General features: G+C 41.7%; 1 protein-coding gene across 3 annotated transcripts; it reads right to left on the minus strand.

The window, feature by feature from the left end:
- Positions 1-1,165: 1,165 nt before the first annotated feature.
- tbx1 (T-box transcription factor 1) lies at positions 1,166-12,555 on the minus strand. Of its 3 annotated transcripts, none has more exons than XM_078250062.1 (8): positions 11,976-12,555; positions 10,360-10,699; positions 7,611-7,712; positions 7,004-7,175; positions 5,091-5,246; positions 3,482-3,549; positions 2,781-2,881; positions 1,166-2,243 (listed from the first exon to the last, which is right to left on the minus strand). In XM_078250062.1, the coding sequence occupies exons 1-8, from the start codon at positions 12,157-12,159 to the stop codon at positions 1,861-1,863; spliced, it is 1,506 nt and encodes a 501-aa protein (XP_078106188.1). In that variant the 5' UTR covers positions 12,160-12,555; the 3' UTR covers positions 1,166-1,860. The 3 variants fall into 3 exon arrangements, with proteins under 3 accessions (XP_078106188.1, XP_078106186.1, XP_078106187.1); XM_078250060.1 differs by having other exon boundaries at positions 10,360-10,750; XM_078250061.1 differs by lacking the exon at positions 11,976-12,555 and having other exon boundaries at positions 10,360-11,677.
- Positions 12,556-14,205: the final 1,650 nt, after the last annotated feature.

The raw sequence follows: 14,205 nt of genomic DNA on the forward strand, positions 1-14,205 counted from the left end.
TGTATACGGCATATCTGTCATAATACAGTTCCATTGTAAAGTAAAAGCTTAAGTCGCCGCCCAAACAAACAAAAACACTCTACAACCAATTAGTCAGCGTTTAAATGAAATGGAAACGTTATTTAACCTTTGACACCTTTACAAGCCATTAAACAGTCAGAGGTCAGGCGGCCTCGGGCATCCTTTCCCCTGCTCTCTGCTCTCTGCTCTCTGGCAGCTGGGTTCAAGGAGAAAAAATACACTATTGAAATGACTCATTAGGCTACGTTTCCCTTTGTTTTTCGTGACAGGCACAAATCCCAAAGCAGACTTTTTTTTCGCCCCAACAAGATTAACCTTGACAACAAAGCATTCCTCATAGGACTTCAAATAGAAGATGGAAATGGCTGCACAGATAGGAGACGGGTGACATTCTTAAAATATCACCCAACTGTCCCGTTAAATATGACCAATGATATCCTTTGGGGAGAGGAAAAATGTATTTTAGTTTGGATGACATGATAGGTTATTCTTTTCTTGGCAGTAGCCTATATTTGTGAAAACTTGTGAATTCAAATAGTCTAAATAATTTTTTTACCTAAATATTTGCACAGTAGTATATTAATAAATGTCTATTACATGTCCAATAAGTTGTATAATATTGTAATTACTTAAAATTGTTATCCTCTAATGGGTTAATGAAGCACTCAGAATTCTTTTCTGAGAACATTTTTTTATTCGCTGCAGTAATACAGTTTTTAATGACCTCTTGCTGCGGATTTTAGTCATAAATCAGTAAAAGACTTTAACAGAACATTGCAGTCTGTACTGTAATGTGACAACAGCTAATTCCAGTGGATCAAAACTAAGAGGGAAGTGTGTGTGGAAGTATAGGAAGTATGGTTGATGAGTGCATTTAGATTACGCTTTTTCTCATAGAACCAGGTGCAGATTTCAACATTGTAACTATAGTGCAGTCTAATGTTTAGACAGCCTCCAAGTCCTGACTTCCAATGACTGCAGGAGCAGCGGACAGCTCAACCCGATTCAACAGGGCAAATCCGGTCGGAGAAACCACAACAATGCTATCAGTGAGGTAAGCTTTTTCTTTCTTTCTTTGTATCCCTCCCCCTTCAGCAGTGCAACATCAGACAGAGCTTTGAATGGAAGATCTGCTCAAATAATATGAATTACAAGAATTTAATGTTTATTTTACAGATACAGAACAGTCATTCTGCTTCATTTATTTACTTTGAATTGCTGCAAGTCAGTGCCATGGTACAAGCTTCTTAGAGCAGCTCAAGATGTTCACAACGTTTCAAAATCAAATCTTGTATTTTTTCTTTTTTTTTCTTTTTTTTTTTTAATTCCTCAAACAAAAACATTTGGATGTGTTTCGACACCCTCTCTGATGAGCTCAACATGCAAACATCTCGTCTACCTAGAAGGTTGATGGACTATATAACATATGGCTTTTTTGAAAGCAATAAAAACAAGGCAAATCAAAAAGTGCATCAAAAAAAAAAATCAATTCCAGTCTGTGATCAAAGGTATTGTCTGTGTTACGGAGAGGTCCGTCCTGTCTCCTCTGTTTGCTGGCTCAATGTCTGCACCGCTCAGGTAAAAGGTGTGGAGCTATTGCCATTTGGGTTCAAAGGTCTAAGCAGACCTCTTCAAAGACTCGGAGCAGGTGCCCGTGCTTAACGCCAAGATGTATTTCCTTTAAATAAATACGGCAGGGTTTATCCAGCAGAGTTTCAGCCCGTGAACGCACCCCACAGGTTGCGTAAGCCATCAATAAGACAGGACTGTGTTGCCTTTTCCTGCCAGTTTCCATTCCCACAGTGCTGAGCGTCGTTAGCCCCCGGTGGACAGTAGCCATTATCTGGGCCCGTAGTCATAGTTAGAGGGGCCACTGGTGGCTGAGTACATGTTAGCTGTGGCTGGGTTCATGTGGTGGTGGTACGTGTGTCCTCTGATACTAGGTAAAGGATAGGGCGACGGTCTGGTCTTGGCTCCCAGGTAGTGTTCATAGGTGGTGGGGTACTTGTAAGGGTGGTGGTGCAGGGTGTCTGGGGGTAGAGCGTGGGGGTCTGCGCGGAGATCGTGTGGAGGGCTGGGTCGGCCACTGGTGAGTGAGACGCCGTGGAGGCCTCCCGGGACGGGCAAGGCGGGGCTGAGGACCCGGGACATCAGTTGGTGAGCCGGGTCGGCGTGTATGGGCGTGCAGCTGGGGTCTCGCTCGTACTCCCGCCTGCTGTCCTCTGTGCAAGAAGAGACATGAGAAGAGTCAGGGCTAGCCAATATGTGGTGCATACTTTGTAGCAGCAGGTTATGTATATTTTCCTTAATAGTGCACGCGTGTGTTCGGTTCTGTGCTCCAAACCACAGTTTGCTCATTCTTATTCCCTACGTTTTTGAGTTGAAGCCAGGAGCAGTTTGATATACAGTATAATACATTCTCATTTCACAATTGTAATACCTCCAAAAATGTAAAAAAAATCCAAGTTTTCATTGCAGGTTTTACCGTATTAGAAAGCTGTGTTCAGTTATATAAAAGCAAAAGAACCTCTTTTATGTCGGCAGTGGGTGAAACTGAAGCTGATATTTGATGTTTAATTAAAAGCCAGTATTGGCCTGATACTGTGAATGCACCACTGTGCTTAAGTTAAGGATACAAAATGAAGAGGTAAAATATGCCAAGAAAACATTACAACTAGCTGAATAACTTGATGTGACTGTGTTTCATGTTTGATAGCAAGCATGGGTTTCTGAAATGAAACAAAGAGCGAGCTGCAGACCTTTCTCTGTGCCGTTCTGCTGAGGGGGAGATGACATTGGGTTTCTTGTTCTGGCAAAGGCACTCATTATTGGCAGAGAGCCTGGCCTGTGATTCCTGGGCCTAGAGCAGAGAGAATGGATTTAGTTACATACTCATTTAATGAATGTCAAAGGCACAATTTCTTTTTTATATATTAAAATGAGAAATGAACATTTTAAAAGTGTACACTGTTGTGTGTAATGAGCATTTACACATTGACGAGCCCCGAAATTAACAGTGAATGAAATGTGTAGCCACCTATTTACATGACTCAAATTGGCCTGTTGTATAAAATAATCAAAAAGTCCCATAAACGTAAGTGTAATCGGTTCACTTAATACTCTTAAGAAAAAAACATTTTCAGAGCTGGATGAGCAGCATTTGAAATGAATATTTGCGTTGAGCCTGATTGGCCAGATGGGTGGGGTTTACTCTATTGTTACAGTGACAGAAAAGTGTGGTTGATTGACTTTCAAACAATATCCAGTGATTTCTAAATCTAATGGCGCTCATTGTGGTTTTTTTTACGAGGCACACTTCACCCATCTGATACCTGTGTCAGATAAGACAAATGGCAAAACTATTTTTGGCAAATGCTCTCTGGCTCTGTTGTAAAAAAATATGTTTACACCATGTGGAAACACGCCAATAAGACTGTGTTGTTTAAGTGTAAACACTTACCAGTCCTCTGGATCACAGTCCCTGAAGCCCTTTGCAAAGGGATTGCTGGCTATCTTCAGCTGTGTGATCTGAAATTCAGAGCACAGAATATCAATTAAACCTCAGCCCTGCATGCTATAGTCATACACAGTTTCATTTTCATTTCCATAAGGCATTGCATTTAATTTCTAGAAAGGACAGCAGCGATAGAGAGCTGATGGACTGAAAGTTTTAGATGAAAAAAATCCCTTGTGTTTGGAAGAAATAAAAAACAAAAATCACATTTCAACACGCTGCTGCCCTTAATAAAAACATGCGAGTACACAGGTGCAGGTGTGTTGTTCAGAGCTACAGCATCATGTCCATTCAATGTTATTTAAAACACAAGTGAATTCATATAACTGCCAGTTACTGTAATGCAGAGCTTATATTGTTGCGCAGTAGACTATTTCTGAACTCTTTTGTGACATTTACAGCTGCACAGTATCTCATTTGTAGATTCCCATACAGGCACAGCAGTCCTAATTATAAATTATTCATAATCATAACCTCTTGTAGGACTATAGTTTCTCACCATCACCAACACCATAGTATTTCAACGTTTCAAATTGAATTCTGCCAATTTGTGTCATTTTTTTCCCCACATTTCATGAGTCACATAATAAATGACCAGCTGTGACTGCAAACTGCAACTGTACGGTGCCTGTGTGGCTCAATCCCCGGTCCGGCGGCCTTTCTGTGTGCTCCTAATTGCTCCTTATTAGTTAGGATGGGTTAAATGCAGAGGATACATTCATTGTATGTGTAAAATGTCTTTAGCAAATAAGCAAATAAATAAAAAATATAGCCTATATTAAAAAAAAATTATTGGAAATATTATAACTGTAGCCATCGGGGCTTGGAGTGTTTCTGTCACATTTCACATCAAATAGAACAAAAGAGTTATTTCATTCCCTAGACCCTGTTCACCGTGCGTCATGGGAATATAACGCACCGACTCTTCAAGTTCTCAGGCGCCATGCCTGAATTCAGGCATAGAGCAGTCTAACATTAATATAATACTTGATTCAATACATTGTGCACATTTCCTTCAGGGCAGCATTTCAGGCTCACAAATGGTTTCTTGCTTTAACCCGTGACTGTGACTTGTAAACGGCTGATAGGAACCGAATTTGATTCTAATGTTTCACTCGTTACGAGTCGCTCCGAATAAGCGCTGACTGCACTGATGTGTAAATCTAAACAGACGCCGAGCCTGATGGGAAACAGAGTAGGGGGACGACGCAGAGAAGGGAAGCGCAGAGCAAAGGCAACATTTACGCGCAGAAAGCGCGCACTGGGAAGGACACAACTGATGTAATCGTTGATGCTTTTGCACAGTGTAGCGCGGCAATCATAACAAAAACAGACAGATTTTTTAATCTTTATTTATGGAATAATATTTGAGTTTAACGTGGCCTTGTTGTAGGCCTACCCTGTGGTAATAATTCCTCGTGGTAGCCTATAACGGTATGCTTAAACACATTTATGTGTTCCAGTCTATATGGCTTTAGAATCAGGTCCCATCCTGCGGTTAGTTTCTGAACAGCACACACATACAGGTCATAAAGGTCCATAAAAGGCTTCTTACCCGGTGGTTCTGGTAGGCCGTGACCGCTGTGAAGCGCGTTTCCTCAAAAACAAAGGTTTTATAATTCTCCTCGGCATATTTCTCACTGTCTTTGCGGGGGTCCACGTAAACCACGTGGAACCTGGGCTGGTAGCGGTGCATGGAGTTCAGAATGATCTGTAAAAACCAGAGGATATCATATCAAGTTAGAATCAACACTGCACGGAAGGATCGGAGGCTTTTAACCTCCACAAGTCCGACTATTTTCGATCGCCTATAGTTTTATTATTGGGCTATAATAGGCCTGAATATGAATAATATTGAGCAAATGAACAAATAGGTCTAAATCCATTCACCTATCCACGAGATATCATTGAGGGGCGACCCTCATTTGCAATGTCATCGAGTCAGATTACAAACACAAATACAGAACAACACAGAAAGTACGATCATAAGACATGTAGAAAGACAATAAAACATTCAGAATTGGAAAAAAAATAGATTTGATAAATAAATTGGTATAATTGGGATGCAGAAGAAAATCCAATCATGTAAAGCTGTTAAAAGTAGAAGTTTGCAGGTTCTAAATTGTCCAAGATGCACCATTGAGTTGGTTTGGAGGAAGTGCTGTAATTTGTTCCAGGAGTCGGGTGCACTGAAACCGAGCTCGTGAAATAATGGTCGGATCAAATAAAATAATGTATCTTATAAAGACCAAACGAGATAGCCTAGTTTGGTGACTTATAATAAAATATCGTATTTAGGCGGCGGCCTAGTAAATATTAAAACCTTGTCAACAATCTCCAAGGTAGGCCTACGTATTTGTAGATATGCAGTTTAGTAAATGATGTCATTAAATGCAGAAATAACCTGGCGCTCGTGTTTAATGTGCCGTGTGATTCGAGCCGTGTGCAACTGTGATATTTATCTAAATATACATAAAATCCACCTGACTGGATATTTTGTCAGCGCGTCACGATCCTGACGATCACGAAGCCGTCTGGATATGTCCCCCCTTTCCATCCAGCACCAGCAGTCCTAATACGTCTCAGCCTTTTTCAATATTTGCTCAAATACATAGCCACAGAAGTCGAAACTCTCCAGTTTTTTCTTTCTGATTATACAACCGACGCACTGACACAGGGAAACACTCCGACAGAGTGGAACATCAAGCGGGAAGGGCTGAGACCATTTCCAGCGGTGAAATATTCCACTCCATTGCCGTCATTTTTTGGAGTAAAGCCTGATGTACACTGCCATTTTTATAGATTGAAAGTAAACTTTTGTAAACATCTAAACTCTTAGTCAACATAAGGTTTGTTAATGTTAAACCACGTGTAACCAGTCAGCTTCTCCTGGACGGTAACAATATTTCTGTCGGAACTTATTGCGTCTAAATGAGTTAATGCACTTTATAGTATTCCTGACCCCTAGCTGTATATTTTTACTAAATTATGTAACCCTCCTGTTGTCTTCGGGTCAAATTTGACCCATTTTCAAAAAGTTTCTATATGAGAACATTTGGGTTTTCTTCCAATCAAATTGCCAACAAATAATAACGTGGATGGTTCCGTACAACGCCGCACAAGTAAAATAAATGATCTGTTCACTACTCTCATTGAATGTGACATTTGAAGAAAAAGATAAAAGAACGTTAAAAAAGTGACAAAAAAATTCGGAGAAAAATCTTCAGAAAATGCCAAAAAAAAAGCAACAGAAACGTTAGGGGAAAAGCAACAAAAATTTCATTTTAAATTTGGTCCCAGAAAAACAAAAGACGCGGTCGGCTGGAAGCCAACACAAAGGTTCAGCCGATTCCTGTCCTCTGTCGCTTCAAAACACTTCTAATTTAGTCAAAACGAACAGCAGTTGAATGCTCCAACTAGTCTGTGTGGCATATGCCTTTGTTTCCGGTCGTGTCGGCCTATACTCACATGGCCGTTGTCATCCAACAGGTTGTTGGTGAGTTTGAGTTTATCGAAGGAGACGATCTGCTTCATCCACTGGGCGCCTTTGGCCGGAGAGTCCGGGTGGTAGTGGACCCTGCCCGGTGTGGCGGGGTCAGCTTTACCGGCAACCAGCCACGATGAGCTGTGGAAAGCATACCTGCAAGACCGAGAGAGAGAGAGAGAAAGAGGTCCATTAGACACAAGGTTGCGATTGTCCGACATCATTTGCGCAAACAAAAGTCCATGCATACAAGTGTTGACATGAAATTTCACACAAACTAATGCTTTATAAAAAAATAATTACAGTATGCCTCGCGAAAAAGGGAAAATATGACCTATTTCGGGCATACATCGGTGGAATTATTTATACACGTTCTAGTCTAAATATGTAGCCTATACTAACATGTATTCACGAATCCGTGCATATATGTATGTATTGCATCTATTTATAGGCTACTGTAGTTTCTTTTGCTTTGATTTCAACACTGTTGTGCAGCTCAGTAAAATAAAAAAAGTCTCCGGGCTAGTACAGTCCTGTAGCGACAGATGTGTGTTGCAGTTGTCTAAAGACATCCAAAAAAAAAAAAGTTACCTGTAGCGTTTGTCGTCTACAGGCAAGAAGTCCATCAGGAGCATGTAGTCTGCCATGGGATCCATCCCAAATATTTTCACTTGGAAAGTTGGAAACATTCTCCTGGTTAAGAAAAAAAAAACACAGTAGGCGAGTGTTAAATCGAGGCTTTAAAATGGTTATTACTGCTTTCATGGGAGCACAAATAGTTTTTAAGTCCTACTTTTTAAAAAGTGGATCATGTGTGTGCGCACGGTGGTGTTCAGCTGTTTGAGTTAGGCCCTTTTGTAAGTCCAACAAAATGTTTGCAGAGAGACATGCAGCTCCAGGCCTACAGAGCTTCATTTGGCCCGAGCTGGAGGCAACATTAAGAAGACAGAAGCGTCGAGCTATTGGACATGACGCTGTTCAGTCCGTGCGTAACCGGAGAAAACTCTCCTTCATCTCAATATCTGAATGGAGCTTTGGGTTTGTTGCCTGTTCTTTAGCTCCGCTTTTGTAGCTTCTGGCAAGACGCTTCAACTTTTCTGTTTTGATGACTTCCAGACACATGGAGTCCTACACACACACACACACACACACACACACACACACACACACACACACACACACACACACACACACACACACACACACACACACACTCACACACACACAGTGGAAATACTGACACGCGCGCAGATGGGTGTTATTTGGGTATATGCGAGATGTGGCACTAATCGAGTTTTAAATTTGAACTTTTAATCATCCGGATCGAGAGGAACATCCAGAATTGTATTTGTATTTAGAAAATAATTATGGGGAACATTTCGAGGCAGTGCTTTTTGCGTGCTGATAATATATTAGTGACCTCTTATTAACAATCACTTCTCTGCTTTAGTCGTCCCCAGAAATTTGGATTGAATCACTTTTGGAAGTTTCGCTGGATATTTTGGTTTTTATAGATGCAGCGGCTCGGTCAGCGCCCGTGCCCACAGCCATTTCTTTTCCTGCTCCGCCATAGGCTATCCATGCAGGGCAGATCCATATCCCCCGTGAACTTAGGTTGGAAGTTGAGTAATCCGCCGAGTCAGTGAAAGGGCTCCTAAAAATCAACGCTCAATTAACGTCAGTGTTGTGGCTAGGTGAGGCTGAAGGAGCTTCTAAAGTGCTCTGCGGCAGATCTCCTTTCGCCTGTCAGACAGCGGAGCGGGGGAACTCAACCCTCACTTTCAGGATTAAAATCAATTACGTCGTGCCTCTTTACGTTAGCCTATAATACCGGAACAACTCGGGACGGCATTTGGAGGCGCTTTACGCGCCATATTTATTGGCTGAAAAATAATAGTAGGCCTGCTGAATATTAGTGTACCGTTTTATTGGCTCTCAACAAGGGTCAGAGGTCAACGCTGGTAAGAATGTTGTCCTCCCTACAGATTCAAGCAGTCGACAGGATACATTATACATTTTGAAATAATAAATAGCCCCTCTAATTTTTCCTAAAAATAGGGAATTAGAAAGGCAAAATCGAACTATCAGATTCTTTAAATGGCCATATTCTATTTTTTAATAATCAATCAATAACCAAATCAAAACCAGATTGTTGTGCTCATGGAATATACATGTATCCAAAAATATATTTTGTGTGACTGAAGAGGAAAGTGAAAGAAGCAGAAAGACACTCCTATAATGCGGGAATAAGAAAAAGTAAAAAGTAGGAAACACGTGTCGAGGCCCGAATAAAAACAAGAGCGCAGCACTGTAATCGGCTTGATCTCCGCTCACACAAAGACTCTTACAGGCCGTAATGTTCCGTAGCCTATAACAGCGGTGCGTAAAACTGAGGCAGACGGCGAAGGAAAGCAGCCCAGAGCCTCGGTTATCCTTATTGGTTCTATAAAACGCAGCAAGATCACATCAACATGGTGTTTACAGCTGACGGGCACACACACACACACACACACACACACACACACACACACACACACACACACACACACACACACACACACACACACACACACACACACACACACAACCAGATGTACAAGACACACAAAACATCTCCAGCAGCAGGCATGAATTCTCCCCTGCACAGCTTTGAATGAAATATATTTTGGTCCGTTTAATTCAATTTAATTCAGAACGTTTTATTGCTTTATGTGCAAGAATCAAGGTGATGATTTCTGTTAACTGTTATAATGTAATACAGTTTTACCAGGCTGGACCCCCAGTCATTTGAAGTTAGAAAAACAAGTTGAATAGGCAATAGGGGAAAAAATAGTGTGTTCATTATGAACTCCAGAAGACAAAAAAAAGTCTACTTTATTTTTTCATGAAACTCTTTTATCCTCATCTGGTGTGCACTGTGACTATTTGCAAACAGGGTTCAAAATGAGCACCATTAACCAGCCAAATGCTGGTAAAATATAAAAAAAAGTGGCTGGTAGATTTGCTTCACTTGTCAGCCCAAGAACAATGGTAATCTATGAAGTGGCTGGTAACATTTCAACATTTACTAGCCATTTGGCTGGTGGACGAAAAAGTTAATTTTGAACGCTGTTTGCAAATATATATATTAAATAAAAAGACTACATCGAAATATATATATCCTGCATATCTTTTTTGCGTCCTCAGCATTGATGCTCAAAAATGTTCCCAATTTATAAACAAAACGTCTTTTGATGCTATGGTTCATACTTTAGGCAGGATATCGAGTAATATTATCTATAAAGCATACTCTGTCATTGCATAAGAAGGATAATTATAACTTTGTATCATTTGTGCTCACCTGCCAGCCTTGGTAACGATCATCTCCGTGCCCAGCTGATTAAATTCGTCCCATAAAGCTTTCATCTCCAGCTGGACGTTAATGTTGGCCACTTTGGGATTCTTCTTCACTATGGTTTTGCCGTTCGGCGTGGAGTTGGCGGACGACGAGGAGCAGTTGGGAGTCCCGCTGTCACTCGGCGGGGCCTGGCCCGGGTTAGAGCCCGGGTAGTTGTAGTTGTGCTGTGCGGCCGGGCAGGGCTCGAAGTGGGACTCATGTTGGCTGTAGGGGTCCCCGGGGGACGGAGAGAGGTGGTAGCCCCCCGGCGTGTTGAGGCTGCTCAGGCTGCTCGTCGTGAAGGCTGCAACATCGCAAAAATGGGACAGCTGCGTCAGCCACGGACTGGATATGGCTGAAATCATCCCAAAAAAACTGGATTTACTAAATAAGGCCTGCACTTCAAGTCGGTTATAACACAGATGGTACAAAAATACAGAAGCGCGATTCAGTGATCTCCAGATGTCACGCACAAATGCACCCCTTTCGGTTTTAAAGTTTCCGTCTGGGCTGCTCAATAATCCCTGAGATTGCATCCACTGGCAGCATGCTACAGTCTGCCTGATCTAAAACCACCGTCCGAATAGTGACCAAATGTTTCCAAAAAACTGCCGTGCTTCGCGTAGAATCTCTGAACTATTCGCAAAAACCCCCCCAAAAAAACACCCGAGCTTGGAGTGCGTGTGAATGAGTTTTTGCTTTGGATCGATTGCGCTCCGATCGAGCGGCCTCTGTTGTGCGCTGCTGCAGTGTGTTACACTGCAACCCAGTCTCGTCTCTTATCTGACGCAGAGGGCCTCCCCTTTGCGATAAAACCGGTTCTTATTTCTATTTAGATAAGGAACTGCAGGTAATGTGCCTTTTCCTCGCCTTGGGACGGGACTGATTGACAGAGAAGTGCGCCCCCTTTTAATGGGCTTTCCGGCACCCATTTAACTTTTGGATAAGGGTATCGCCCACATCACCCCAGTTAGCAAACAATAGAGGATCTGGCCGGCAGAGTGGAGTGTAAACGGTTTACAAGGTAAACACACATTGATTTGCATGAACAAACAAACAAACAGGCAGCAGGTGACTGTTGCTTTCTCGTTGTGGGACAAATAGATCTATGGAATGGATATACACCTCTCCTGTCCGACCTGGATATTATGGTCTGTTTTTACCATTACGCACAGGGTGCCCGTAAACCTTCCTCTTGGCTTCGTTTTCAATGTATGTGATCCTGTCCACGAATTAAAGTTGACTTTTTGGACAACGCTTTGGGGTTTTGGAATAGGAGACCCACTCTGGCACTCTGCTTTGTATGCAGACTTCTCTTCCGACTGAATTTGCATTATTTTTCATAGTGGGCCAACTGTGTCAGAATTTATAGATATAGGCCTATATATATATATATATATTTTTTTTTTTATTTTTTTTTTTTTTTCATTCACGTATTCAAACAACGCACCCGTGTGGTTTGCTTTTAACTGTACGTTTTGAAAATGTCGATTAACCGAGCAGATACATTACGGGTGTTATGTAATTTCAGAGAAGTGTATACATGCTACAGCAGCTCTATGGGCAACAAAGTGATTTACCTTCCATTTCCCGGGTGACAGTGCTGTAGTGCATTTTAAAGGAGCTGTGGTTGTGCGGGTCTGGCTTGTCCAGGCCGGTGCTCTGTTTGTCAAACGCTGCGTTTCCTGCTTGCTCTGCAGCCGAAATCAGAGAGGCAATACTGAAAGCATTTGCCTTTGGAGAGAGGGGACCGCCGTCGTCCATAAGCAGGGGATCGAGTCGCGAAAAGCCGTCCCTCCTCCGCTTTCCAACCGCGCAGAAAGCAGGAGAAGGCTGCGCACAATGGATAGGAACATGCGCCAAAATGGGGTTTTTCACATTCCGCCACCGGCGCTCCGTGGGTGCGAGAGTCTAGGGGTAGACTGGTCTCTTAAAGTATTCCCAAGCCTGTTGTGAAGACGCGAAAAAAGCTCCCCGGTGCTCAGATTCAGTTGATGAACCCCTAAACACGTCCTTGTGTCAAAACATAGTTCATCCGCGGAGAATAGGGAGAGAGCTTCCCTCGTTTCTCCTACGGTCGGTGGCGGGGTGGTGTCATCTGAGTCCTGCCTTGAGGAGAAGCGACTACTGCTCCGAGAATGTCAAAAGTGAGCGAGATCCACGCCTCCCATGCACCACTATAGGAAAAAAAAGTGTCTGCGCGCTGCACTGGATGTTTTATTTTAATAAGACCGTGTCAGTCATTTGAATTCAACTCCAACGTCATTGCAATGTCCGGCTTCAAAGTTCGCCACTTTTCCAGTAAATTACGGGCCTATATATGCCTTTGCATAGTTCAGCTGTCCAAGCCCAGATAGAGCTGCTCCTGCCCCGAGTTTGCCTGGAACACCATGGGGGCTGCGGTGCCAGAGTTCACTCTGAAAATGTAGTTTTCCTTTAAACATGGTTGGGAAAAAAATAAAATAATAGAAGTTCATTTGCATCGTTTAAGTCAGTTTCAGATGTTTTGGGTGATTTTTGAGTCAAGTAGCCTAACGCACAGATAATTCCTTTTAATTAAAGCAAAAAAGAAAATATGGATCAAAGAAATTGAATGAAGTGAGAAGTGGCAGCTATTTAAACTCAGGTGGCACTGTCCATACTAGGAGTTGTTTTTCTCATTTACACCATATCATGTAACTGTATGCTTATGTATTATGCTTATTGATTTATTTTTGTTTTTCCAAAAGCATAATAATGTATTGCGCACTTTTACACGGTTTTATCTGAGAATTACGCAGCCCCTTGCCTCTGATATACCTTGAAAACGCATAGATCTGACCGAGCGAAGCGCCTTCCCGTGCAGTCAGTAAACAGAGAATAAACACACGTGGCACTTGAGGCCGGAGCTGGACTTGACCTCTCCGCCTTGCGCCTCCACTATCGCCTTGTTGGATCGCAGCTTATCGAGGTTCAACTTTAATGTGCAGCAAACCAAAGATGTGTTTTGTTGGAGCTGCTGCGACAGAGACCGGATAGTCTAATTTACACCGAATGAAGCGTGAAGGCTTCTAATGGGATAAAGCAGTCGGAGGATTAACCCTTTATTTGTTTTGGATGTTTCTCCATGGGAGGCAGGGAGCATACATAAACTACGGCAATATGATGTTTAGGGTAAATATTTAGATAGATAGATAGATAGATAGATTATATATAGGCTTATATATAGATGGATAGATAGATAGAGAGAGAGATAGATACATTATATATAGGCTTATAGATAGATAGATAGATAGATAAATTATATATAGGCTTATATATAGATGGATAGATAGATAGATAGAGAGATAGATACATTATATATAGGCTTATAGATAGATAGATAGATAAATTATATATAGGCTTATATATAGATGGATAGATAGAGAGATAGATAGATACATTATATATAGGCTTATAGATAGATAGATAGATAGATAGATAAATTATATATAGGCTTATATATAGATGGATAGAGAGATAGATAGATACATTATATATAGGCTTATAGATAGATAGATAGATAGATAGATAGATAGATAAATTATATATAGGCTTATATATAGATGGATAGATAGATAGAGAGATAGATAGATACATTATATATAGGCTTATATATAGATAGATAGATGGATAGATGGATGGATGTATCTTTGTAACTTAACTTAGCACTCAGTGTATTTATCAAGTGTGGAAACTCCAATGTGGCCTCTGTAATGAAAAGAAATCACGCATGGCGCAGTGCAAGCCAGAGGAAACCGTCGCCCTGCAGTGTAGGCCGCCCTTTTTTTC

Source organism: Sander vitreus, chromosome 5 (assembly GCF_031162955.1).
Source record: "Sander vitreus isolate 19-12246 chromosome 5, sanVit1, whole genome shotgun sequence".
Taxonomy (NCBI): Eukaryota; Metazoa; Chordata; class Actinopteri; order Perciformes; family Percidae; genus Sander; species Sander vitreus.

Bases quoted from the DNA above. Each gene is read 5' to 3' on its own strand.
- tbx1 (XM_078250060.1), bottom strand. From the start codon at position 12,159: ATGGACGACGGCGGTCCCCTCTCTCCAAAGGCAAATGCTTTCAGTATT. The intron at 10,751-11,975 runs GTAAATCACTTT...GGATGATTTCAG, and splicing joins TGTCACCCGGGAAATGGAAG to CCATATCCAGTCCGTGGCTG. The intron at 2,244-2,780 runs GTCTGCAGCTCG...CTTCTTGCACAG, and splicing joins GCAGAACGGCACAGAGAAAG to AGGACAGCAGGCGGGAGTAC.